General features: G+C 34.5%; 1 protein-coding gene across 2 annotated transcripts in view; it reads left to right on the top strand.

The window, feature by feature from the left end:
* The window catches only part of Apoltp (Apolipoprotein lipid transfer particle), a 1,459,665-nt gene that overhangs the window by 1,075,350 nt on the left and 356,894 nt on the right, over positions 1 to 27,421 (top strand). For both annotated transcript variants that reach the window (XM_072546518.1, XM_072546519.1), the window contains 2 exons: positions 7,156 to 7,337; positions 10,404 to 10,793. In XM_072546518.1, coding sequence (XP_072402619.1) covers positions 7,156 to 7,337; positions 10,404 to 10,793 — 572 coding nt within the window. The remainder of the gene's footprint in view (positions 1 to 7,155; positions 7,338 to 10,403; positions 10,794 to 27,421) is intronic.

Raw genomic sequence — 27,421 nt, forward strand, 5'->3', positions numbered from 1 at the left:
AAAGAAATTGGGGGCTTTGAAGTAGTAAATAGTTTCATATACCTGGGGTCTTTTATAACAAATGGAGGGTGCGACAGAGAGATACGTAGAAGGTCTAGCATAACAATACACACAAAACTAAGGCTGGTAAGGGCGCTCATTTTTCCCATAGCGACATATGCATTCGAAACGTGGACCTTAAAGAAAGCGGATAAAAATAAACTGGACGCTTTTGAAATGTGGGTATACCGCCGCATGTTGAGAATATCCTGGATTGATCATCGCACTAACGTATCGATATTAGAACAACTTAAAGTAAAGGATAGATTGCTTAAACAAATACAACATTTTTGCAGATATTTGCAGTATTTTGGACACATTGCTAGAAGAACAGGTACGATGGAAAAACTGATAGTCGAGGGTAGAGTTGAAGGAAAGAGACCCAGGGGAAGATCTCCAAGCCGTTGGGTAGATCAAACAAAAATACTGATTAACCAAGGGTTACATGAAGCCGAACAACTAGCCCAGGACAGAGAAGGATGGAGAGAAATCGTGCAAAAACTGTAAAGGGCTGATGGTGTCACCACATTCCAAAAGGGATTAGGACTGAGGAGGAGGATAAAGGTGTAAACTAATTCATACTTACCGTTTGTCAACGTTATCATAAAGAAAAAAAGCCAAATTGTTTCAATAAAAGAGATGACGGCATGCGGTTACTTTCTACATGGAGACCTCTTATAAAGAAAATATCGTCCGCTTCACCCGCCAATCAAAATTTTAGTGTCAGAAATGTTCGCGCCAATCCCACGCCAATTCTCACGCTAACCCCCACGCCAACCTCTACCCAAACCACATCACTATCGACGTTATAAATGAACCGTTCTCTGTTTCCAGTACCAGTAATGCATTGGTTAGTGATCAGTGTAGTAGTATCTGAGGGCTCGGGAGTCTAAGACCTCGGAAAACCCTGAAGAAGACATCGAGGAGGACGTCGAAAGCTCGGCGCAATGATAATCGACGCGGGTCAACCCGGAAGACTGTTGAGTTTAATTTCAATATTAATTCTTGTAATAGTATTATTAATCTTAGCTCTAGATTTATTTGTACTATTTTTTCCATACCTATCGATATATATATATATATATATATATATATATATATATATATATATATATATATATATATATATATATATATATATATATATATATATATATATATATATATATATATATATATATATATATATATATATATATATATATATATATATATATATATATATTATATATATATATATATATATTGAGATAATATTAAATATCAGAAAAGGAAGGTAATTAAAATGTTTAGAACTAGAATGAACTTAAATGGCGATTAAAGAAGTAATTTATGAGTTATATACTAGGATACTGGTCTTTAGAGAGTGGACGTGTACATATCGCTCTGTAAATTAGTGCCGATTTTTGCAATTTGCTACCGTAAATACCAGTTTTATTAGTATTTAATTACAATAAATATTGATAAAAAACAATTGTGTACAGTTTGGTGATATTTTTTTCATTGCTGCATGCAACGTGTTCCAAGTAACAAGCAAGTATTGCAATGCAATATTCATAAACAATTGTCTAGTTTTTTGTTGTTAACCTACTTATAAGAAAGCAATTAATTTCGCCAAGACCTCTAGGCTTTTGGATAACCAAAATAGGCTACACATTTAACAATATGAGAGTTTGTTATTTGCGGACATTCCAGGGAAATACGAACATTAATTTTGACTACAAAAACAAAAAAATTATGAATAATACATCTACAGTCAATACCACAGCAATGCCTACATCCAGTAACATCGAATCTTCAACACCTACATCTTATGTTGCTGCTATGAAATCTAGACCCAAGCCTTCCTTCTCTAAAAAGGAGCAAGCAATTATTTATTACTCAGAAGAAAACTTAAAACTATTCGACTATGTTAAAGACACTGGTGATATTGTTGGCCCTAAAAATATAATATTTGAATCTAGAATCTCGAACAACCGGATCTGCATATACCTAAGCAAAGTTAAACTTGTTGACCAGCTTATTACCAACAATCCCATTATTAAAGTAAACACTCTGGACCTACCTATTAGGATATTAGTTACTCCAGCAAAACGTATCATTTCGAATATATGTCGCTCAATTGCTCACGATCTCGTAGAAAATGCTTTAAACGGCCTTAATTTAAAATTTGCTTCTTCCGTCTCTTTGTTAAAAGCTGGAATTCAAGGAGATGAATATAGCCACATCCTCTCATTTCAAAGACAAATATACAGATAGAATTCCACCTACTAAAAATTCTGATCTTCAGACTTCACTCATCATTGAATTCGATTCCACACCATACCGTATATAGAATGGAATGCTTTATTTAAAAGAAAATTGACCATAGAGCTGAGAGTTGTACAAATTGTCCAAATTCCAACGTTCTTCAATCTGCCGGTAAACAATGATCGATAACAAAAACCTCATTAGCTACTACTTTAGAACAATTACCTGATGAACCTATACAAGCACAGCCCACTTAGCACAACGGACTCCCACTCTGCTGATTAACTAATATCTACTCCTCATCTTGAAAACTCGTCACTGATGTGACGAGATCTAAAGACTTATAGAAAATGCCTATAGAAAAGAAAAAGTCAAAAATTGTTCCCACAGATAAATCCAAAATATCAAATGTATTAAAGCAAATAATCAAAGATCTTTATACCAACAACCCCCAAAGCTTTTCTACTCCACCAGATCATCTTAGCCTTTCGTGGGAACGCCCCGTCAAGTAGTAATCTCCCAATAAAAGCCCAGCAAGTTACTTTTGACATTAATTCACTTTTATCTAACATGTATGCAATTTATCAACACCTAACCACCAGATCATTAAAAGACAAGTTCACAAAAATATTAAAGAGGCTCAAAAAGGAATTACCTTCAGAATAAGATGACACAGATAGCCTAGTATCATAAGCATCTCTTAATAGTTCTGATGATGATGTCCCAACCGAACATTCAAAACATTCAGAACATTCTGAAAAATCCAATCACCAACAACTTTCATACTTACTCATTGGAATTGTGACGGATTCTTTTGCCGCTTAGAAAGAATCAAACAACTTATCAGCGACACCAATTCAAAATATAATATGCCTACAAGAAACCAATTTCAAACCAAATCATAATATTGATCTTAGTGGTTACAAAGGATATCATCACGTAAAAACAGAATGTCTCAGAGCAAGTGGAGAAACCTCAATTTTTATCGAAAAACACGTCTACTCGACATATTTATCTTTAGTTACAAACCTAGAAGCAATCGCAGTAACAATATGGTGCCCTAAAAAATAACTATTTACAGTATATATATCCCACCGAGTTACAATCCTACTGAAGCTGAACTGGTAGACTTAATCTTTCAACTTCCAGCACCATTTGTAATTGTCGGAGACTTTAATGCCCACAATATTGCATGGTGTTCACAAACCACGTATGGCAGAGGTAAAAGTTGTAAAGAACGTACTTAACATTACCGACACTTGTTTTCTAAATAATGGTTCCAACACTCATTTCAATATTTCAACAGGAAGTTTCTCAGCGATTGACCTAAGTATATGTGATTCCAAAATATATCCTTCTCTAACATGAAATGTTTTAGATGATCTATATGATAGTAACCGTTTTCTCATCCTCATAACAAATAATGAAGAAAAATCATCAGTAATAAAGTGAAAGATTTCTAATGCTGACTGGGCAAGTTTTAGAACTGAAGTAGACCGACAAATGGAACAAATTTTCTTCTCTGGAAATATAGATAATGATCTCGATAATTTGAACAAATGCATTACATCTGCTGCTGACATTTACGTAGGAAAAAGTATAATAACTTCTAAAAGAAAATTAACACCTTGGTGGAATGAACGTTATGCAACTGCTGTAAAAGAATACAAAACTGCTCTTCATAAGTACCGCCGAAACAAAAGTGACGAAAACTTGATTTGTTTTAAAAAACTTAGAGCCAAGGTGAGGTATATCTAAAAACAAAGTAAAAAACTCTCACGGAAAAATTACATTTTTACTTTAACTTCTAATACTACCCCTTCTCAAGTTTGGAAGAAAATTAATTAAATGCGGAGAAAAAATACGCACACAAGAATTCTAGCTCTTTTACATAAAAGTGATTTAGTAACCAATGATCAACAAATCGTCAGTGTAATCGCCGAGAATTTCTATCAACGATTTAAAAACAGGAACGTATTTAAAGAAACAAATCCTCCTGTACAATATCCTTCCCAATCTCACAAATTTGACTCTACTGTCTTAAACACTCTATTTACACTACAAGAACTCTTAAATATTCTTCCAACTTGCAAGAATTTAGCTGCAGATTCCGATAACATCCCTTTTATATTCCTCAAAAATCTTCCCATCTCTGCCGTAAAAAAATTGCTTATACTGTACAACATAATATGGACCAATCAGAAATTTCCTATATTATGGAGGGAACCTATCGTTATACCAATCAAGAAACAGGACAAATCTACCGAATAATCCAAATTCCTACCGTCCCATTTCATTGACATGCACCTTGTGTAAGCTGCTAGAAAAACTAATAAACAAAAGACTTATGTGGTATCTAGAAAAACACAAATTTTAGACTCAGCTCAATCCAGATTCCGTCCATCACGAAGCACAACTTAGTAATGTTATAAACAGAGATCACAACCTCCTTTCAAAATAAGCAAGATTTAATAGCAACATCATTTGACATCGAGAGCGCCTTAGACACTCTATTACGTTCTACTGTATTAATCATATTGAAAGAATACAATATTGCGAAGAAAACATTATCTTTTATTGAACAGTTTCTTTCTAACCACCGCTTCAAAGTATCAGTTAACGGAAAAGCTTCCTCAACGTACGTTCAGGAAAATGAGGTACTCCAACGATCAGTTCTAAGTTCCACTTTATTTATATTTGCAAGAATATTCACAACCCAGTAAAGTACTTATATGCTAACTACTAACTACAAACTTAATCCAAAAAGCACTAAATAAACTAACTTCTTGGTCTATGCTTTGGTATTAATTTCTCTGCTGAAAAATCAAAAGTACCCAAATTCAGTAGAAGAACACGGAGCGTATTATTACCTCAAATTACATTAAATAGAAGACATAGAAGATCTACAGATTATGACAACGTAACAATCAAAGGAAAGGATAAATTCAAATACTTGGGGTTTATAATCACGAAAAAGGCAACAACAGAGGAAGAAATTACACAAAGATTAGGACAAACAAGAACAGCAATTAACTTAACTCAGTATGGTGGGATAGACACCTAAATATGAAGACAAAAACACAGATTTATAAAACATTAGTGCGAAGTATTATGACATATGGGGCTGAAAATTGGATCATAAACATGAAAAACAGCAGTAAGACAGTAGCAAAAGAGACGGAATGACTGCGAAGATGCTGCAGAGTAACAAGAATGGATAGGAGAAATAATGACGAAATAAAGCAAAGAACATCAATAGAAACAGACATACTAACATACATAGAACAAAAAAGACTAAAGTGGTATGGACATGTAAAAAGAACTAGTGACAGCAGATGGATAAAGAGAATAACCGAATGGAGCCCCATAGGAAAGAGTAAAAGAGAACGACCCCGAAAATCCTGGAGGAACGAAGTAGACGACGCCATGAGTAAGAGAGGCCTAAACGATGGAGAATGGGACAACAGAGAGAGATGGAAACGGTTGAGCGAGGGAAGGCAGTGAATACTGTAGAATCCCTGAATATATATATATATATATATATATATATATATATATATATATATATATATATATACATTAAATAGTACTCCGTTAAAGTAGCTAACGAACACAAGATACTAGTTTTAATTTTTGATAGTCGACTAACATGGAAACCACAGATTACAATCCTCAAAGGTAACTGCTTAGCTAGATCAAATCTATTGAAATCTCTAGTAAACCATCACCTGATGAAGATATAGTAATTAAGGTATACAGATCTCTCATTCGCTCTCTACTGGATTATGGATGCTTTGTATACATGTCAGCATCAAAGACCTATTTAAGGACTCTTGACATTATTCAGAATACCGCATTACGAATATGTCTCGGAGCTTTCAGATCCAGTCCCACCGAAAGTCTTCGCTGTGAAACAGGTGAACTTCCCCTTTCGCTTCGTAGGTAACAACTTCTTCTGACATACTTTGCTAGAGTGTCTTCGAATTGAAACAACCCTATATATAGGCTAAAATACAAACCCTATAATTGTGAGCCCAATAATAAATACCAGACATTATCTCAAATGTTACTTCTCCTTTCATTACCTGTTGATTTTTAAATAACAGATACTGGACATATACTGTCATTAACTCCTCCATGGATTAATAACATACCCAAAATTAACCTTTCGCTTAATAATTATCACAAAAATGAAACCAACAGCCAAATTATGATGCAATATTTCTTAGAGCTGGTTAACAAAAACTCATATGATGAGATTCTCTACACAGATGCATCTAAAACTGAGACAGGTATTGGATATTCTGTTATAACTTCAAATAGTATCATTCAGAAGTTCCGCCTTTTACAATTCACCTCTATTCATACAGGTGAGCTGTGCGCCATCCTACAAGCATTAAAAGGCTTATGTAACCAAACTAAAGCCAAGAACACTGCAATATGTACAGATTCAATGTCCTCCATCGACTCGATTAAAAATATTCATTCCGAACGTCCATTGGTTAATGCCATACATGAAGCAACACACTGTCTCACTTCATTTGGGACAAACATAACATTAATCTGGATTCCTTTACACGTTAGCATTTTAGGTAATGAGACTGCTGATACTGCTGCAAAAGAAGCAATTACAAACAAATAAAACATCAAATCTGTTCAACTAGCATCAGATCTAAAACTACTTTGTAGAATGTACTAGATTTACTTCAAGAAACGAACTTATATTATAAAATTTAGTGTATTCTTTTTTATTACTTTCTCTTTCACATATTCTATTTATTGTAAATTATACCTAGTGTTAGATAATTATTTAAAGAACAATAATTTTCAACATTTTATTTATGTAGTTTTCCATATTAATTTTAGACGGAACCCAGAGTTTGCACAGTTATGGGGTGATTCCAGACGCTAGAAGTGCACTTTTTAATATTTGGCGCGACTATGACGATAGGAGAATTTCTGATGTAGCGTATTACCTACGTCTTAATCATTCTAGACTGATAACGTCGAGCTTGAAATGGAGACCTGAGCTTATCTCGGATGTAACGGTAAGTTTTGACGTAAGAGCAATATATTGCAGTAGTTGCATTTTTTTATTACAACAAAAATTTTACGATCATAGTAATAATATAACTTTAGCCATATTGTCGTACGGCCGTAGCATCCTCCGAGGTATTCGGAGTTTTTGGATGGTCTACGACCGCCGCTCTGGAGGACGATCGTCAGTTTCTCGATTCCATCCTCGTGTTCGTGGAGTTTAGGCTTCCGCTTAGCGAGAAGTTTACAGGGGCCTTTGTGGTCGACAAGGGGACACCGACAACCAGAATACTTTAACAGTTTGAGGCATTTCTTACATTAATTTGTCTTACATGAATATATATGTTTAATATTCTGGGCACAGTGTATGTCTTGAGTCCCACCGAGATGCCGGCACTTGCCACGTTCACACTTCTCGAGAGGTACAGGAACGATGGCAGAGTGTTGACTCTTAGACGGCCCCTCACTCCGTATCGCCACCTTTCGAAAAACAATATTTGCGATCCTGTAAGGACGGTTACTATTTCCGTAAGGTTTCTGGTGACGAAGTGTTACCGCAGCTCGGCCACCGAGTGAAAAGCAATTTCAAGCCCACTTGGGGCTTTTATTTACCCTTAACCGTCAGTGGACCAGCGAAACACTGTGTTAGTTCGACAAGATCCGAAATAGCTATAAGACTTTTCACTATTTCACTGATGGTGTCTATCTGGCCAGGAAACGTTCCCTCCGAGTTGTTAGGGTCAGTCAACAATCCCTGGTTCTTTTACCTCTTGTGGTTCGGATGATATCGTAGCCACATGTCTTCGTATTCACTCAAACACTAAAGAGCTTTGGAATCGTCTTCTTAATTCGACGAAATGTTCACTCAGGTAATAATAAAACTCGTAGTATTTCGTAGTAAGAATCGTAGTAAAGGCACTCGGCCAACAAGGTCTAGCAGGGCTGGTAGTGTAAGACGACTAGATCCCGATCGTAAGATGTGCTCTTTTATACACTTTGTGTTTGCGAATTCGCAGCAATCTTTCGCCGGGAGGCCAATGACAACGCAGTTAATAACGAGGTTTGTGATTGGTCAGCCAAAGATTGTTTCTTTAGTTGTGAGTTTGGGTAATGGTGTTCTCCATATTATGTGTGTACTTAAAGTTATCATTATTGTACTGTGATCTGTTGTTAAATCGAAGTTTGACTCTATTGCACTATGAGTGTCAGATATATCTTTTGTTACAGCAAAATCTACCAAATCTGGAATTTTGTTTACATCCGTAGGCCAATATGTGGGTTCTCCCGTAGATAAGTATCTTAAGTATTTTTGGTGGATGATATTCATTAATACTCGACCTTTAGGCGTGATTAATCTGGAACCCCATGTGGTGTGTTTGGCATTCCAGTCTCCTGCTACTATGAATTTGGATCCAAGAGTTTGTATGAAATCATGATATTCTTCGCTTGAAATTGGATGTCTAGGTGGACTTTAGACTGATGATACACTGAGGGAGGTGTTTGTTTCGATTTTATTGATTGCTGTTTGAATTATTTCCGTAATATAAGGTTGGACTACATAGTGTTTGATTTTTGATTTAATAATAACAGCAGAACCTGCATGTGCTCCTCCGTCTGGATGGTTTGCATAATACATAGTATAGTAAGGTATCTTAATAACCGTTCTTTGTATGGCATGGCTTTCAGATATTAAAAGAATGTCTATATTATATATTTTCAAAAACAGTGATATTTCTAATATATGGTTTGAAATGCCATTAGCATTCCACGACTTAATGCGTAGTGACTTGAAAACTATTTTGTTATTTTGTTAATGACTGAAGTTAACATAGTTAAAGTCATGCTATTTTGGTTTAAGAGTTGAGATAACATATTTTTGAATTCGTTTAGGAAATCTGATAGTTTATCTGCTAATTCATTGTTGTTATCTGCATTTATGTTTTCAATGGTAGCATCTCTCTAACTGATTCCGTTGAAATTATGAGCATGATGTTGGTTAGGTATATTTACATTGGGATTGGGATTTTGAGTGTTGATTTGTTTTGATTTGTCATAGTATCTAACATTTAGTAGTTCACGATAAACAGAACATCCTCTGTAATTAGAAGGATGGTCTCCGTTGCAGTTAGTGCAAGTTGCTGGCGTGTTTTTGGGTTTCTTGCAGTCCTTTGTGTTATGTGATTCAGTACATTTTACGCAATTATATGGTTTTGCACAGTACGTTTTAGTGTGACCATATTCTTGACATCGTGTACATTGTGGTGTATTTCTTTTAATTCTTGGTGGTTCTACCCTTATTTTACAATGTTGTATATACTGAAGTTCAAATATTTCGTTGTTGTTCGTTTGAGGCTCGAAGTCCACAAAAAATAATGGTAATGGTTCACGGCTCAATCTGTGTCTGACATTTATAAGTACAAACAAATTCTGCCACTTAAATTTCCCATTTTCTATCTAATGATATAAAGATCAATATCTCAGCATATTACGTTACTTCTTTATATGGTTAATATCACCTCATACTAGCTTAAAATGTTACAAAATTCTAAATGGATTACTTCTTAAAGTGGTCCAAACTTTATATCCAGAGGGTTGACGTTCTCAGCGGAATAATGGAAGAACCTGCCTGTAATCAAAACTTGGAGTAAACTCAAGGCTTGGATATAAGAACACCATATATCATAACCATACCTTAGTCGTTGTGAAAAGATAGTGTGGCCTTATGAAAATAGAAGTACAGTATCTGGAGAAAATTTAGCCAACAAACTTCTGTATTGGTCGGTAAATAAAACTGTATGTTCTCTATTTAATATTGTAGAAATATTACTTCTGCTGACAGATAGGAAGATCATTTAAATGATCTTTAACTACCGAGACTAGCTTCGTGCAACAATTTCTTACACTACGGTGTTCTACTAAAGTACAGTGCGCCCCTTGTAAGTCATGTGCCGCAGTGCCCCTTTTAAAACAATGCTACCTATATAAGCTAATTACTGACAAATAAAATAAAACAGTAGTAAAAAATAATAATATCCTGAATTTTATATACACGTGTTAATTAGACTTTTTTATTTCAGAGTGGAATAAGAGGAAGCCTGAGACGATTTTACCAGGATACACTTGAATCGATAAATAATACCAAACAGTACATTAAAGCTGAAACTATCGATGCTATTATTGGTATCTGGACCGACTCTAAACCATTCATGCAAGATTTTCATAGAGATCTACGCAACTTGACTATCATAGAAGATGATATTGAAGAACTCAAAGCTTTTCTAAATAATTCATACTATGCTAACGACTTTTATGTCAAAGACCTTACCGGTATTGTCATCACAGTTTTTGACGACTTAGCCATTAAATCTAAATTGCAGTCGTTACCAAAAATTGTTCAGGAAATTTGGACGGTAATGGGGGACTCTGGACATAAAATTAAAAAGAGCATTATTTGGGTCTATGAGAAAGTAAGTATGAAAATAGGTCGTTAGTTTTACCAATACCAGTTAGCAAAGCAAATCGACGAATACTTTTTTTTTCGTCTTTCGGTCCTCCAATGTTGGGCATCACCCTCCCCAACGCAGCCGCACTATTCGCAGCCTTCCGTACCACCTCCCGCACGTGCTCCCCCCATTTTCCATTCTGGTGCAATGTCACTCCTTTACTTGTTTACCTTTACTTGTTTCTTGGGTGTTAGACATGCTCCCGCACATTGTAATTCAACACTTTGCCTGTTCCTTTTCTCCTTCAGAATGATGACTTCGGTTTTCCCTGCCGCAAGTCTCACTACCAGAACAGCGAGGTCATCCGCGAATGCGAAGGGGGTTGTACCCTCTCTGTATTCACAGTGCATAATCCCGTCTAATGCCAGGTTCCATAGCATCGTGCCCAAGACAGATCCCTGGGGTACCCTGGCCGTCACGTCCGCGATCGTGCCCTTTTCCACCATAATCCTTCTCTCGGACAGATACTCCTCCACCACATTCATCAGGGGACCAGGACATTCTCCCTTCTCCATTGCCTTCATTACCTCGTTTTACTGCAGAGTATTGAATCCATTCTTAATATAAAACAATAGCAGGGCCGCCCGGCGATGTTCATCCCCTCTGTTGCGCAATGCTTCGAGTACATTCATGATTGCATCAATCGTGCTTTTCCCTTTACAAAAACCAAATTGCCTCCGAGATAAACCATCTGACCTCTCAATCATGTCGTCTATGCGTATTCGCAGCATCCTTTCATACAGCTTACTGATGCATGGAAGATGCCAGATGGGGCGATACTTTTCCCTAGCCTTAAGGAGCAGTATTAACCTCGATGTCCTCCAAGGCTCAGGAAAGGTTTGTGCTTCCAGCAGTGAATTCATGTGTTCCAGAAGCCACGCAGTCTCCGTCAGTCCTAGACCCTTCACTAATCCAGTCCGGGGGACCTACGCGTCTTGAGTGAACCCAATGCCTTGACAAGTTTATCCATGGTAAAGGGTACAGCCCGCTCAGTTCCTTCATCCCTCCTACACCATGCCATCTGCCATCCAAGAGCTCTCGTGTTACCTTAAGCTTCTTGTCCATAGGCATTTCGTAAGGAGGATACGCATGGAACTTCTTCATGACGATCTTGTATCCCTGACCCCAGATGTCCTCATCCAGCTTTTCACACAGCTCTTTTCAGTGCCTTCTTTTTTCTGTACGGATCTTCCTGTAAAGTTCCCTCTTCCTTGCGCGGTACTTTTCCTCGATGACGTCAGGGTTAATCCATGCTCTGCCTCTTGCTCTAGTTAACCTTCTTCTCATTGCTATACATTCATTTATTAGTGCCTCGATGTCCGCATTCCACCAAATCGACGAATAATAGAACACAACAATATTGTACAACGTATCTTAATGATAATAGAAAAGTAATATTAAATCTAATAGAGTATTTCGCTTACTATTAAAAGATATTAACTAATTAGAGTACGCATTTCAGGATTAGAATACCGCAGAATAGATTGTAGCGTACCGAAATCAATTGTATTTCCAGCTAAATGGATTTTTATGTGGTTTATTAGGCTCCTTCTTTATTCAGTATATTGTTAAGATTATATCCTGTACGAAATAAAATCAAAAAGTAATCAGTGTTGCATTATCTAAACTAACATTTCATTATTACGATAGTTTTGTGTTTGTTGTTTGTCGTTTAACTAAAATAGATGAAGAAATATTAATACTTATAATTTTTAATTATCTAAATCTTTATTTGACAAAGTTACAGCGATTGTCAAAATTATTAAAAAAACGAAATAAGAAACAACACACAATGTGCATACAGGTGCAAAACTGATTGAGCAGAGCAAGCACTAAAAATCACAAAAGTGGATCAATCAAGAACATGCATAATAAATTATTTTATCTAACAATAAAACACTGAAAAAAATTTCCACAAAATGTATTATAATTTATTATCACTACAGCTGTTTCGCCTTTCTCAAGTGATCTATTTTTGGTATGTGTTTACTCTTTATAGTCTTCAACTTAATAAGCTGGGGAGGGGAGGACTGTTTGTCTCAAGTTGGTCAATCAGAATTATTGTAATTTCCATTGATTCTAATAAAGATAGCGTAAGATCTTTACTTTGAATGTAAAGAATTTGAAATTGACCATTAAAAGAATAATAATGGCCTAGAAGGTGAAGTGCTTAAGTTGTTCTTTGTTCGGAAAGCTGGTATTGTTCCTTTCTTTTTTACGTATTTGGCTATTTTCCTTTATATCTTGCTTGTATATGTAATCGAGCAGAAGGTACTGGGTTTTTTCTCTAGTGGTGGAAATACTAATTTCGGGGATTTCTTATAATAATTTTTGATTTAAAATTTTATTTATTTATTTTCTACTCTTTGCTTAATTATATTTAATCCTAGTTGTTTTTCGACATAAGAATTTCTATTAATCTATGTAACATGCTATGGTAGGCTGCAAATTTATATTATGTAGGATGAGATGTTGAATTGTGTATTGTCGTAATCGTTTATTGTTTTATGATGTTTAAAAAATCTATTGATTTATTATTATATTCTATTTTGTCTCCTTTTGTAAACACTATGTTTTTTTTATTCGTTTTGCTTCAACTACTTAGGGTTATTAATATAAAAAAAATACAAAAAGTGGTAAAGACATACATAAGCATATACAAAATATTAATTACATAATAATGTATACAATATATATTTTAATTATTGATCTTCTTCTTCTTCTTCCTACTTTATAAATAGGCTTATTGCCTCTTCTACTTCGGTTTTTAGCATCAATTGACGTGGTCTGACTATCTTTTCCTAGGTCGTCCCAATGATTTTCTTCTATGTGGCGATTTGTCTCTTGCTATTCGTACTATTCTATTTCCTGTCATTCTTTCAATGTGTTGATTCCATTCCACTTTTCTTCTTTTGGTCCACTCGTTTATTTCCTCTATACCACATCTCGCTCGTATTTCCTCACTTCTTACTCTGTCTTTTAGAGTTCGGTTTGTTATTTTTCGTAAGACTTTCATTTCTGTTGTTTCCAGTAGTCTTTGTGTTTTCGACGTAGCTGCTCTTGTTTCCGCTGTTTACGTCATTATCGGTCTTATTGTTGATTTATATATCCTGGTTTTCGTTTCCGTTGTGAGATATTTGTTTCTCCAGATTGTGTTGTTGAGACATCTTGCTGCTCCGTTTGTCATGTTCACTTGTTTTTGTACTTCTTCTTCCACTTTTCCGTAGCTTGACAGTTTTATTTCCAAGTGTTCAGTTTCCATCACTTGTTCTATTATTTTATTATTTACGACTAGTTTACATCGTCTTGTTTCCGCTGATATCACTATCGTTTTAGTTTTCTCTGTTGAGATCTCCATGTTGTATATGAGCGCCGTGTCTTCGAATTCTTTAATTAATCTTTGTAGGTCATCTTCATTTTCGGCTGTTATTATGGCGTCGTCGGCGTAGCATATTATCCTTATTTCCTTTTCTCCCATTATATTTCCTCTTCTTTTTTTAACTTTCTTTTATAATTTCATCCATTATCAGATTAAATATTAATGGGCTCAGCGAATCTCCTTGTCTAATGCCAGCTTCATATTTGATAGGTTGCGATAGTTTTCCTTTACATCTTACCATAGCTTTGTTATCTTTATATATATTCTCAATGGTTTTTACTAAATCCAGTGATATTCCCTTTTCATAATATAATAAATGTATCGCGTCCCGAATTCTCACTCTATCAAACGCTTTCTTCAAATCTATCAGACACATATATGCTGGTTTGTTGTATTCCAGCGACTTTTCTTTTATTTTTTTATTCTTATTACAAAAACTGCATCCGTGCATGATTTTCCTGTCCGAAATCCTTGCTGTTCCTCTTGTAGAGATATTCGTTCGTTTATTTTGTCGCTATTATTCTTGTTGTCAATTTGAGTATTGTATTTAATAGATTTATTGCTTGATAATTATTGGGGTATTTCTTATCTACTTTTTTAAAGAACATCACCATGATCGCTCTCCTTCATTCATCTGGTATTCTGGTCGTGGTGATTATAAGAAGTTGCAGTTGTTGTACAAGGTGATCACCTCCATATTTTAAGAGTTCATTTGGTATTTGATCTTCTCCTGGTGACTTTCTGTTTTTTAATTTGTTTATTCCTTCTTTCATATCGTTTTGAAAGATTTCGGTCTTTAAACATTTCTGTCAGGAAGGCCACCCATGTATCCTCTTGTATGTGTTCTATTTCAACTAGTTCTTTCATTTCGCTTCTTTGTTGTCTTATGAAGCGCCATACTTGTTTCTATTGTCCATAGATATCCATCTCTAGTCCTTTTGTGAATCTTTCCCAGTAATCTGTTTTTGTTTTAATTATTGATGTATTGCATTAAAGTTTATTAAAAAAGTTTATAGATTTCAAGAATTCTATCAAATCACCTACGTATTTAGATTCTCCTAGAAGTTCTTTTAATGTTTTTGGAATTTGGTGATATAGTCTTTTAACTGAGTATATTGGACAGTCAATCAAAATGTGCTTCACTGTTACTTTACATTCCCAAACAAAACGCACTGGTTCCTCTTCTCCCTTCAACAAGTATTCATGTATTGTAGAAGCGTGTCCTAATCTGAAACGTTATCAAGACTTGATATTGTCGCTTTGAAGGCCAGAAGTTTCATGAAAGTACGGATTTTATTTCTATCAATTTAGTGGTGCTTCTATTCCATTGGTTTTGCCAAACATCGTGTAATTTTGCTTTTAAGTAAGGTTTTAAATCTAAATGCACCGTTAGATTTTCCACTGATGCGGCTGTATTGGTTACTGTGGACCTAGCTAGACTATCTGCCTTTTTTTACCATCTATTCCAACGTGTGACAGTGCCCAGAGGAACTCTGCTGTCAAATTTTTTTGGTACATACGGTATAAAATTAACTTAATCTGCTGTAATGTTGGATGAGAGGGATAAATCTGAGAAATTGATGTCAGACAACTAAGTGAATCAGATAAAAGAGATTCGGGAGTTTTTTTTCTAGAATAAAGATTAGGGCCTTATTGATGACAAATAGTTCTGCTGTAAAAATACTTGTCTTAGGAGACAATTTATCGACGGAATGTTCATGTGATATCACAGAGCATGCTCCTACTCCATTTATGGTCTTAGATGCGTCCGTGTATATAAAATGGTAATTTTTGTACTGTGTGAGAATATGGAGAAAGTGAGTTTTAAAAAAAATGGGTATCACATAATTTTTGTTATATGCTGTAAGTTTTGTTACAATTGTTGCATATTGTCCGATAGTTTTTGAATCTCAGTTTTTATTCCTTTTTGTGTAACGGGATAGTGACTCCGGTATCTCATATGTTCACGATTAACTCATGTGTGGCGTTTAGTATTTGGCACACGTAATGAGTAGGCAGCGATATGAAATGTTAAAATTAATAATACAGGAAAAGATAGGAGAAGGAAGTACTCTCGAAAGAAGGAGAGTGTCATGGTTGAAAAATTTATGAGACTGGTTTAGATGCAGTTCAATAAAACTCTTCAGAGCAGTGGTATATAGAGTAAAGGTAGTGATGACGCTGACAGCACTTAAAGAAGAAGAAAAAAGCAGTTAATAGAGGGGTCAAGCATTTCATAGGGGGTCTCTGCCTTTTTTATTAATTCTGCGCTAATGATATCCAATCCAGCTGACTTGTTATTTTTCAGTCTAGTAACTGCTTCTTTTATTTCAGCTACTGAAGGAAAGATTTTTCTCTGTTATTAGTGTGATCCAGTCGACTTCGATCATGTAGTACATCGTCGTTTTCTTTTCTCGATTTTTTTTGGAGAAATTGAGGGTCCTAGTAACAAAGTTGGCATTCTCCATAATTTTGACTTTGGAGTAAAACGCAAAAAAATGATGTGCCTTTATTTTAGGTGATATCGAAACAAATATAGTTTAATTTATAAGACAATGACAAATGATAGCAAATAGTGAAGAAACTTTACCTACATTAGTAACAGTTTTTTTTTGAATTGAAAAAAAAATGGAGAATGCCGGTTTTGATACTAAAAAGTGTATATTGCCGGTTTTGATACTAAAATTCAGCAAGAAAATAATAAAGTAATAATATTTCATTGGGTTTAATACATTTATTTAAACATACTTTTTAACAAAGTCTCCAAGAATCAACAATATCCCAAAACCCATGTTCTAACAATGATGTTGACTGTAGTGACAACTGACAAAGAGTCTCCATACATTGTGCCTAGAGCCCCGTGACCGTAATCATAACCTACTGATATGACATCTTTCCCCTTACATTTGATAGTCCTTAAAATGCACTGGAGCCCTTTTGAGTCTAGCGCTAGTTCTATTTTCAGCATTCATCTGGGAGGTTGAAGGTTCCTCTACTCTACAACTCTGATTCCCAGATGAGAGGTTTAATGATCTATCATTATGTGCGAAATCAGTATTCTTCTTAATTTCCGCTTTAACTAGGGAAGGCCTCAAGTGATAACTGTTTCGCCTGACCACTTCCCCATTTTTTTTCTGCACTAAATAAGATCTGAGTGCCTCATCTACTTTTTCCAGAATTTTACCTGGTCTCCATTCTCCACCCTCTCTGACACCTACATTCTCTGCTGGCACTATTTTTTTTTTTACCTTGGTGTTTCTATCATAATAATTTTTATATTCGTTTCTTTTTGCCTGTAGTTTCTCCCACTCTTCCTTTAGATTTATGTCTTTGTGCTTTTTATTTGATGGTAGCTTCGATCTAAGAACCCTGTTAGTCACTAATTGGGCCAGTGTTTTATCTGTTCCATTTATTGGGGTATTGCGATACTCCAGGGGCGCCATATCTAAGTCGTCACACTTTCTAAGCATGTTTTTTGCAATTTGAACGGCTCGTTCTGCCTGCCCATTAGACCGTGGATAGCGGGGACTGGACGTTACAAACCGAAAATCCCAGTCTTTAGCAAATTGCTGACAATGCCACGAATTATAAGGCATGTTATCTGATATGACTTCATAGGGTATTCCGTGTGTTGAAAAAATTTTCTTTAACTCCTTTATGACCACCTGAGAAGTTTTTGAAATAATTTTCACTATATCGAGCCATTTAGAAAAATAATCGATCAGAACTAGATATGACTGTCCACCATAATCTAATATATCACTTGCTACCTTTTCAAAAGGTGCTTGAGGCAACTCTCTAAGTAATAGTGGTTCTTTAGCATTGTGACTTTTAAATATCTCACACTTGCTACAATTTTTTACCCATTCTTCTATACTTTTGTTCATTTGTGGCCAATGTAATATCTGTCTTGCTCTCTGTTGGGTTTTCTGAATGCCAAAATGACTCGAATGCAATAATCTTAGCATGCTCTCTCTCAATATTTTTGGGACTATAACTCTGTCTTTGTAAAATATTAGTCCGTCAAGTAAATATAGTTCATTTCTTATATAATAATAATACCTAATTGAATCGTTTCCTCTTGACAAGGTTTTGGGCCACGCTTGTATACAATATTTCTTTACTAGTTTCAGATCCTCATCAGCATCCACTTCAGTCCTAAATTGTTCTCTCTTCTCATCAGTCATGTCAATAGTATGAACTATTTCTGTAATAAATTTATCATCATCCACTTCATCTTTTATAAAATTCCTCGATAATAAATCTGCCACATGCATGAACTTGCCTGGCTTAAATTTTACTCCTATGTCATATTTAGATAATCTTACCCCAATCCTTTGTAATCTCGGCGACATTATGTCCGCAATGCCTTTATGCATTAATGCTTCCAAAGGCTTATGGTCAGAATCAATTTGCACTTTCCTTCCGTAGATAAAATTGTGAAATTTATTGCATGCATATGGGATTGCCAAGAACTTCTTTTCAATTTGACTCATATTTGACTCTGCTGTCGTTAGCGCCCTAGATGCAAATGCTACTGTCTGTTATTCTGTAAGAGACAGCACCCCAAGCCATTACTACTACAGTCAGTCTGTATCACGGTTGGTAACTTCTCATTGAAATTGGCAAGCACACGACATAATTACTTCTTTTATTTATTTAGTGCATCAGAATGTCTATATGTCCATACCCATGCATTCCTTTTTTTAAGAGTTCTCTTAAGGGCGTGGAGATCTCTGACAAGTTTGGAATGAATGCCCTTAAATAATTTACCATTCCCAAAATTTGTTGTAATTCCTTTTTATTTTCCGGATCCTTCAATCTTCTTATCGCTTCTACTTTTTTGTTGTCAGCTCTCATCCCATCTTTATCAAAGATATGACCCAAGTATCTAACACTTTCAACGCAATATTGTATTTTGTTTGGGTTAAATTTCACATTTAGTTCTCTAGCCCTATCTAATACCTTATTTAGTGTATTATTATGCTCTTCTAGTGACTCACCACAAATTAATAGATCATCGAAGTAGACTATACAACCTGGAATATCTGCAAAATTTTCAGAATTTAATTTCTGCAAGTATTCAGGTGCTATGTTAAGACCAAATGGCAGGCAGCAAAATTTATATGTGCCAAATATAGTGCCAAAAGCACATACATTACTGGATTGCTCATCCAATTCTACTTGGTAAAAACCCTCCTTAAAATCTAGAACTGTAAAAAATGACTTACCCTGTAACATTGACCGAATCTCATCCACAGTAGGTATTATACAAAATTCCCGTTCCAATGCCTTGTTCAGGTCACGAGGATCTAGGCATTTTGACATCTAGGCATTATGACAAATAAAAGGTTTTTACCTTGGAGAGTTTTTCCGATAATTTTATTTATGACAGCTCATAAAAAGAAAACAGCAACATTTTGTTTTCAAAATTATGTAATTTAAGAACAAAAATATTATACACTCAGGTGCAAAAAAATCGATCCATGGGTATTATTTGCTAAAAAAAGAAAACGTTTGAAGATATTAGTTTTAAATCAGGTATATATGTAAAAGTATATGTTAGATTAAAATAATTTTTACAGATTATCCAAAAAAATCATTTATTTATAGAAACATACGCCAAAACTCAAAAATACAAGAATATTCAAAACTTTCTGAAATTAAGAAAAACATTGATAATAAATCAATATCTAGTGTTTCTCCCTCGAGCCCTTATAACAGGGTAATTAACCTCTGGATATCAAATTGATCCAATTGGTCCCATATTTTTTGAAGAGCCGCTGTAAGTTCAGCCAAGTTGTTTGGATGGGGTAATTCTCGGACAATTCCCACCTCCTCTATATATTGGTTGACGATTCTAGCAGGGTAAGGACGCGCGTTGTTGTCCATAAAAATAAAATTAGGTCCAATGAAAGGAGCAAAAGGTACCACATGCTGATCTAAAATACTTGTTATGTATCTTGCAGCAGTCATAGAACCTCTATCTACAATAACTAAATCAGTATGGGCTTCTGAACTGATACCAGCCCAAACCATAACGGAGCCCCCCCGATAACTTATTCTTTCCGCAATATTACATTGAAAATATCGCTCTCCGTGTCTTCTCCAAACCCTTTCTCCGCCGTCTGGTGACCTTAGACAAAATGTGGACTCATCTGAGAACAATACATTTCTCCAGTCTGCATCACTCCAGTTTTCATGTTCTCTTGAAAAAGCAAGGCGAGCTCTGCGATGTTCTGTGGATAGTATTGGAGATAGGGCTGGCCTTCTGGATAATAAATTACCTTCCACAAGTCGTCGACGAACTGTCCATCTGCTTACATCCACATTTCTCACTTCGCTCAGACGATTTGCCAGTTCAACTGAAGTTAGATGCCGATTTCTCAAACATGATGAGAATAGAAATCGATCATGTCTTTCGGATGTTATCCTTCTACGACCTGATCCTGGTCTTTTTGTGAAGTTACCGGTGTCGCTAAAACGCCGAACTGCTCTTTGAACTAACACCCAACATTTCAGCTGCATAATATTGGCTACGACCATCTTGAACTAAAGTCAGCGCCCTTGCAGCATCTGTCAGAGTTAGAGACATTTAGGAAGGATAATTAAATAAAAATATAATACGTTTTTGAAAATAAAATCACTACACTAGTATGGTTGTTGAATTAAAAATAACATTCAATAAATATCTACTTGCTTTAGACCCTTTTTGACAAAAACCTGAAATACCAATTTGTTTTAAGAAATATAAAAAGCAATATTAAAAATATTGTTTTATTTCTCGTATACGCGGGTACACTTAAATTTACATACGTAATTTAATGTCTCTAAAATTATACAACTTCAAATAAATAAGAAATAAGGAATGGGTCGATTTTTTTGCACCTGAGTGTATATTATTATATTAAAATAGAAGGAAGTTCTTCAAAAAACTCACAAATTGCTTCTTCTATTTCTTCAGTATCTGAAACTGCATCAGCACTTCCTTGCTAAATTGCTCGCTGCTCTAGTTGATTATTATTGAAGATGATATATTCAAAAAATTGAGTTCTTCCATAGTTCTTCAAGTATTTCCAAAGTTCTTGGTGAAAAGTTTATCAACATCTTTAAGCTTAAGTTATTATCGACGGCAATGAACTTGAACGTTTGAATAAAATTAAAGACCTTGGAGTTACATTTGATTATAAACTCACCTTTGTTGAACATGTTAATTTAAAATTTAAAGAAGCACTTAAACCTTAGGGATTCATAACTAGAAATAGTCGAAATATCACTAATACTAAGGCAATTAAATTACTTTATTACACTTTTGTACGCTATAAACTGGAATATGCCTCTATCATTTGGTCACCTTTTTATGATATACATATCCAAATTATAGAGCAGGTGCAGCGTAAATTTTTAAAATTTTTGTCTTTCAAAATTAACGGCATATATCCCAAGAGGGGCATCAGCAATAGTGAGTTGTGTAGCGGTTTGGACGTAGTATCATTAGAATCTAGACGAATTAATGCCTCCCTAATATTCCTGTACAAGCTACTACACAATCTCATTGACTGCCCTGATATTCTTTGACAAATAAATTTTAACGTTCCATCTTATCCAGTGAGAAATTAATTAGATTACGTTCAGAAATACACAAGCTAGAACTAATCTTATGTTAAATTCTTCTCTATTTCTCATGTGCAACTATTATAATTCCGTAAGTGCTTACTGCGATATATTTCACTGCAGTTTAAAGAAGCTTACTAGGATGGCTGAGATCTACCTAGGTGATTGAGTAGTTTCTTTATGTTAAGGTAAAATACTCGAAAAATGTGTTATTTAGTTAGTACCCATGAATTATTAATATTTCATTTAACTTTAGTATTGTATTTTGTCCTATAAATAGATGCTGTTGGACAATAAACGACATTATTATTATTATTAAACGCTATTATTATTAAGTGAATTTACTTTTTGCAGACCACTATCTATAATAACGGGGTCAATCATATAGACCGTACAACCTTTCTTTAAAACACTTGTAAATGTTTGCAAATCATTTCTGTAATTAATTTCTCCTCTAATGGTAATACTTCCAATGGTAATAAATCCAGTAAAAAAAATACAGAAAAAGCACTGTATTTTTAAAAGAAAAATGCCATGTACCAGTGGGTCTAAAAACACTTGAGATTGTTTCTTACCAATTAAACACTTTGCAATTTTGCCCTAAGTGAGTAACGGTAGCTATTTTTAAAACAATTCCAAACACGTTTTTGGGTGCGATATAACTTCCAGTTTTTTAATATATTTCTCAATATTACCAAAGACCCTATCAGCTGGCAAGAAAGAATGGCCTACCACCGGAAAAATTACATCGATGTTTTGTACATGTTTTGGTTGTCTTGATGAAAGCCATTTGCAACACTTTCCAATTAACGCAGTGTTCTTATTTTGACCACTGCAGTCATCTGCCATTAGCCTAGTGGTGGTTACTTTAGAGTGAAAATCAATTTCGTTAAGCCTGTCAAAAGCGGAGGAAGAAATTTCGTAGGAACCTTTTCGAAATTCTTCTTTTGTCCAATAATACGAAAAAACATTTTTGAGTAAGTTTTGATTGAGAGGTTCGCTGGACTATGGTAAAATTATACAAATACAGTTGCCTAGAGTAGTAGGCACTTTGGTTGGGGATCTTAGGAAGTACAAGGTTTTTTTGACAATCGAAAGTTAGTGTTATATCAAATCATCTCGTGACTCTTTAAGCAACTCAAAAAATGCATTAGCCCTTAGCTTATGAATTTTTCTTTCAACAATAAATTTTTTCTTCTTTTCTTCATCTACAGATGTTTTAATTTTTTCTGCAAACTTAATGCAAATAAAACACACATCCGTACGGGAAGTACTAAAGCTAAGGTTATACTTAGTATTAAAAATCATTCTAAAGTATGATAGTTTTACTCTCTCCTCGGGAGAACATTGAATAATACACATTTGGAACAACTTTTGTATTGACAAATCGGAAGAAACGTATCGTGTACTTGTGGAAGAGTGATAGTAACGCGATTCAATAGTTTTCAAATTTTAAAAAAATTTTTGAACTGATTCTTGTTTTACTTTAAAATTTGCAGTTTTTCTGTCACCCCTTCTTTTTTCCGTAGGTGCTTCTCCTGTTTTTAAAAATGATTTCATAATGTATGTGAGGCGATGTTTCGTAATATTTAGTATGTTTAAAAAGGCTTTGTGGCACACTTGAATATTTTGCTTCATTACACCATTCCTTACAAAGCATTTCACAAACGTTGTTTTTGCTTTATGTCTGGAGATTTTTGGACGGCGACGTTTAGGTAGTTACTGTACACAATTTTATAATAAAGAAATTTTGTCTAATCTTGTCCTTAGCTGCATAAAACATATCATTAAAACACTTGATATCTCTCATTGTTAGAGAAGAACATTGACAGACCTTCGTTTTGTGATAGCAAGTAGGGACTTATGGTAACTGTGATGAAGACTACCTGAAAAGATACCGTTTTTCAAGAAATATTTGTAATATTGATCTTATAAAATTAACAGTAGCTTGAGCAAATCATTCTTTTTTTTTTATTAGTTTTTCATAAGTAAAATAGTTTTTTTTAATGGTCATTGGCACGGTACAGTTAATTTTACAATCAGATATCTAGTGTAGTGTGTAGTATGTGTAGTTTGTGTGTGTGTTGAGTAAATGTCTGAAAAGTCGACGTCATTGTCTTTACGAAGAGACGCTAATTGTATCCGAACGTCGGTGGTCCCTCCGGTGAGTACTGATCCCACAAGGATAGTAAAATAATTTTAATAATAAAATAAATCAAAAAAATATAAATAAAATCTGAATCCGGGTCTGCTCTTAAACCTAATCTTTAGAGTAAGACATACAACTAAAATTTAAAGAACGTACTTACCTCATTTTTTTCCGCATATTTTGTGGACGGATTGCGAATTCGTTTGCGAGCTTTGTTGTTTTCAACAGAAGTTGTAATAGTTTCCATTTTATAATACTACAATAAACGATAACGACTCTAGCCGTGTCCTAGTAGTATACCACATGGTTGCAGCGAAGATTCTCATTAGTCAAAGAGGACATTGCCGACTTTGATTATAAATCTTTCGTGGAGATTGACGTGTTTGATTCTTAGGTTACATTTATATGCTATTTTATAGGCGAATAATGACGTTTTTGATTCTTATTCTCTTTATTTTTGTATATGGTTTTAAAATACGAGTAATTTAATGTAACTAACTCAATTTTGGCAAAAAGTGGAGATTGCCGACTTTTTTACTAGGACCCTCAATTATCTCTATACTTTTAATATTTCACTTTGTTCTGTTACTATGTTTTTTCCTCTGCACATAATTGTTAATGTTGATTTATAATCTGTTCTACTTTTATTAAGTATTTAATTGAATTTTCTAATTTCTGTTGTCTTACGTCTCCTATATTTTGGAGTTCTTTTTCTATATTTTTCTTTTTTTTTTGTCAATGAATTTTCTGCTCTTTTCTCCTCCATATTCTTATTATACTTATCGTGTACTATACCGTTGTTGTAATTGTCGGTAATATTTTGTTTCTGTTATATGACGACATTCTTTACTAATCCATTGTCCTGCTGTTGCGTTTACCTATTTTTTTATTTCCCCAACGTTTTCCGAGTATTTGTTTATGTTCTCGTATATAAAAAAAATAAACCATTAATTAATTACATATCAAACACAACTGTCTATTCTTTTACCTGTAACCTAACTGAAATATAATGCGATAATTAGAAATACATGAGCGTCGCGAGTGGGGTTTATAATTACATGGCCAATACATTACATCACCTCACCCTAAAATTCTACTTATAACTAAATTTAGGAACACAACAAAACTAAACTTCTAAATACTATATTTCGAATTCAAAACATTTTGGTTCTTTTCTAGATCTTATTGCACGTCTATGTGGGACGCCTGATTCTTGGATAACATCACTATCATTTTGAGAGTCTAGCTGAGGCACCCCACCTAGATTTCCTGTTGATTTTGTGCCGGCTTGGATAACATTTTCCTCGTTATTTTGAATATTATTTTCCTCTGAACTATCGTGCATCGTGTCCGCAAATGTAATACCTTCTAAATTACTATTAAAAGCTATTTTAATTTGATTACAATGTCTTTTCCACGTAAGTTTTCTACCTAACGGATTTACCAAATATGCTCTTCTACCTAAAATTCGTAAAATCTTTGCTTTGCACCACGACACCTTGGTGTTTCTATAATCTAAAACGATATCTCCCACTATAAACTCTACCTGTCTCCTCCCTCTATAATATTTCTTATTATTGTCTTGCGCCTGCATCAAGTTACGTCTAATTTGTGTTACATCAACTGGGTTTGATTGTTTTTATAAATCACCAGGTTTAATTAAATCTAGACGCGTTCGCAATGTCCTTTCAAAAAATATCTTAGTGGAAGAAGTACCTGTCGACAGGTGCACTGTGTTTCTATATGTTAATAAAAATTTAGACAATTATAAATTAATATTTTTTTGATCAATATCTTTTAACAAAAAATGCTTGACTGTTTTAACGCTATTTTTAGCATCACCGTTGCAATGTGCTGAAAAAGGAGGTATTGTTATATGTTTAATATCATTAATTAAAGTAAAATGTTTAAATTCTTACGATGTTAGCTGCAAGCCGTTATCGCTGACAAGTACTTCCTGTAAACCATAACGAGCAAAACACTCCCTAAGTTTAGCAATCGTAGCCATTGAGGTGATTGAAGACATTGGACAAACTTCCACCCATTAGAAAAAGCATCCAAAATTATAAGAAAATTAGTTTTTCGTGTTTCGGCAAAATCTATGTGCATGCGTGACCAAATATTTTGAGGAATGCTCCAGCCGCGCAAAGGAACCTTAGGTGGATCTGCCTGCATGCTCTGACAAGGAATGCAATTCTTGCAATTCAATTTCTATATTAAATGATGGCCAACAAATATGAGACCTAGCTAATAATTTCATTTTAAGTATAGCTAAGTGAGCTGTATGCAATTCATTCAATAATTTATTTCGTAGTTTACTAAGAACAATTACTCTTTGTCCCCACAATAAGACGCCATCTTCAATAGATATTTCATTTCGTTTAAGGAAGTAGGGTTTAATTTCTAATTCAACATTTGTTGGCTATTTGGCCGTAACATATTTAGTTACGCGAGACAAAGTCAAATCTAATTCTGTTTATTTCCTTATATCATTCACATTAATAGGAATTTCTTCGCTTTCTACTAAATAATTTAAATTAACAGTTTCCTCTATAATAAACTTAGAAGAATCTAGCCTTATAGACTTATTTGAAGGCAATCTACTTAAAGAGCCTGCTACATTTTTTTGTGTCGATATATGCTTTATAATAAAATTGAAACCACTTAAAAATACTGCATATCGCTGAAATCTATTGGGCGCCGTAACCGGTATCCCATTTTAGGGCCAAAAATGGACACTAACGCCTTGTTATCTGTGATTAAATTGAACTTCTTCCCATATAAAAATTGGTAGAAATGTTTGATTCTCCACACTATAGCCGTTGCTTCTTTATCTAGAGTCGAATAAGCCTTTTCAGTATCGCTGAGCGTTCTACTAGCAAAATAGATTGGTTACTCGCTACCATCTTTAAAACTATGTGACAGCACAGCTCCGATCCCATAATCTGAACTATCAACCGTCAAAGTTTGGATCGTAATGAACTAATACTAGATCTGAAGCTAACATTTGTTTAATAGTGTCAAAAACTAATTGACATTCTTCATCCCAGCGCCAAACTACATTTTGTTTTAAAAGCTTATATAAACAATGAACAATGTTTGGGAGATTTGGAATGAATCGATTATAATAATTTATACTTCCCAAAAACGATTTTAGTTGTGTCACATTCGCAGGTTCTCTGATTTCCTCAATAGCCCGAATTTTATCTTGACTTTTATGCAAGCCCCTTTTATCAATTATAAATCCAAGATAAGATACTGATTTCGCGAAAAACGTACATTTTTCCTTTTTAAATAATTGATGGATTCGACCGTTACTTGATGGAAATTCATTTTATGTAACAATAAAACACTGAAAACTTTGTTTTCAAAACTTCCACAAATTTTTATTTTAAATTCTTATCACTACAGCTGTTTCGGCAGATTGCCTTTCTCAAGTGATCTGTTTTG

This window comes from Diabrotica undecimpunctata, chromosome 10, assembly GCF_040954645.1.
Source record: "Diabrotica undecimpunctata isolate CICGRU chromosome 10, icDiaUnde3, whole genome shotgun sequence".
NCBI classification, from domain to species: domain Eukaryota; kingdom Metazoa; phylum Arthropoda; class Insecta; order Coleoptera; family Chrysomelidae; genus Diabrotica; species Diabrotica undecimpunctata.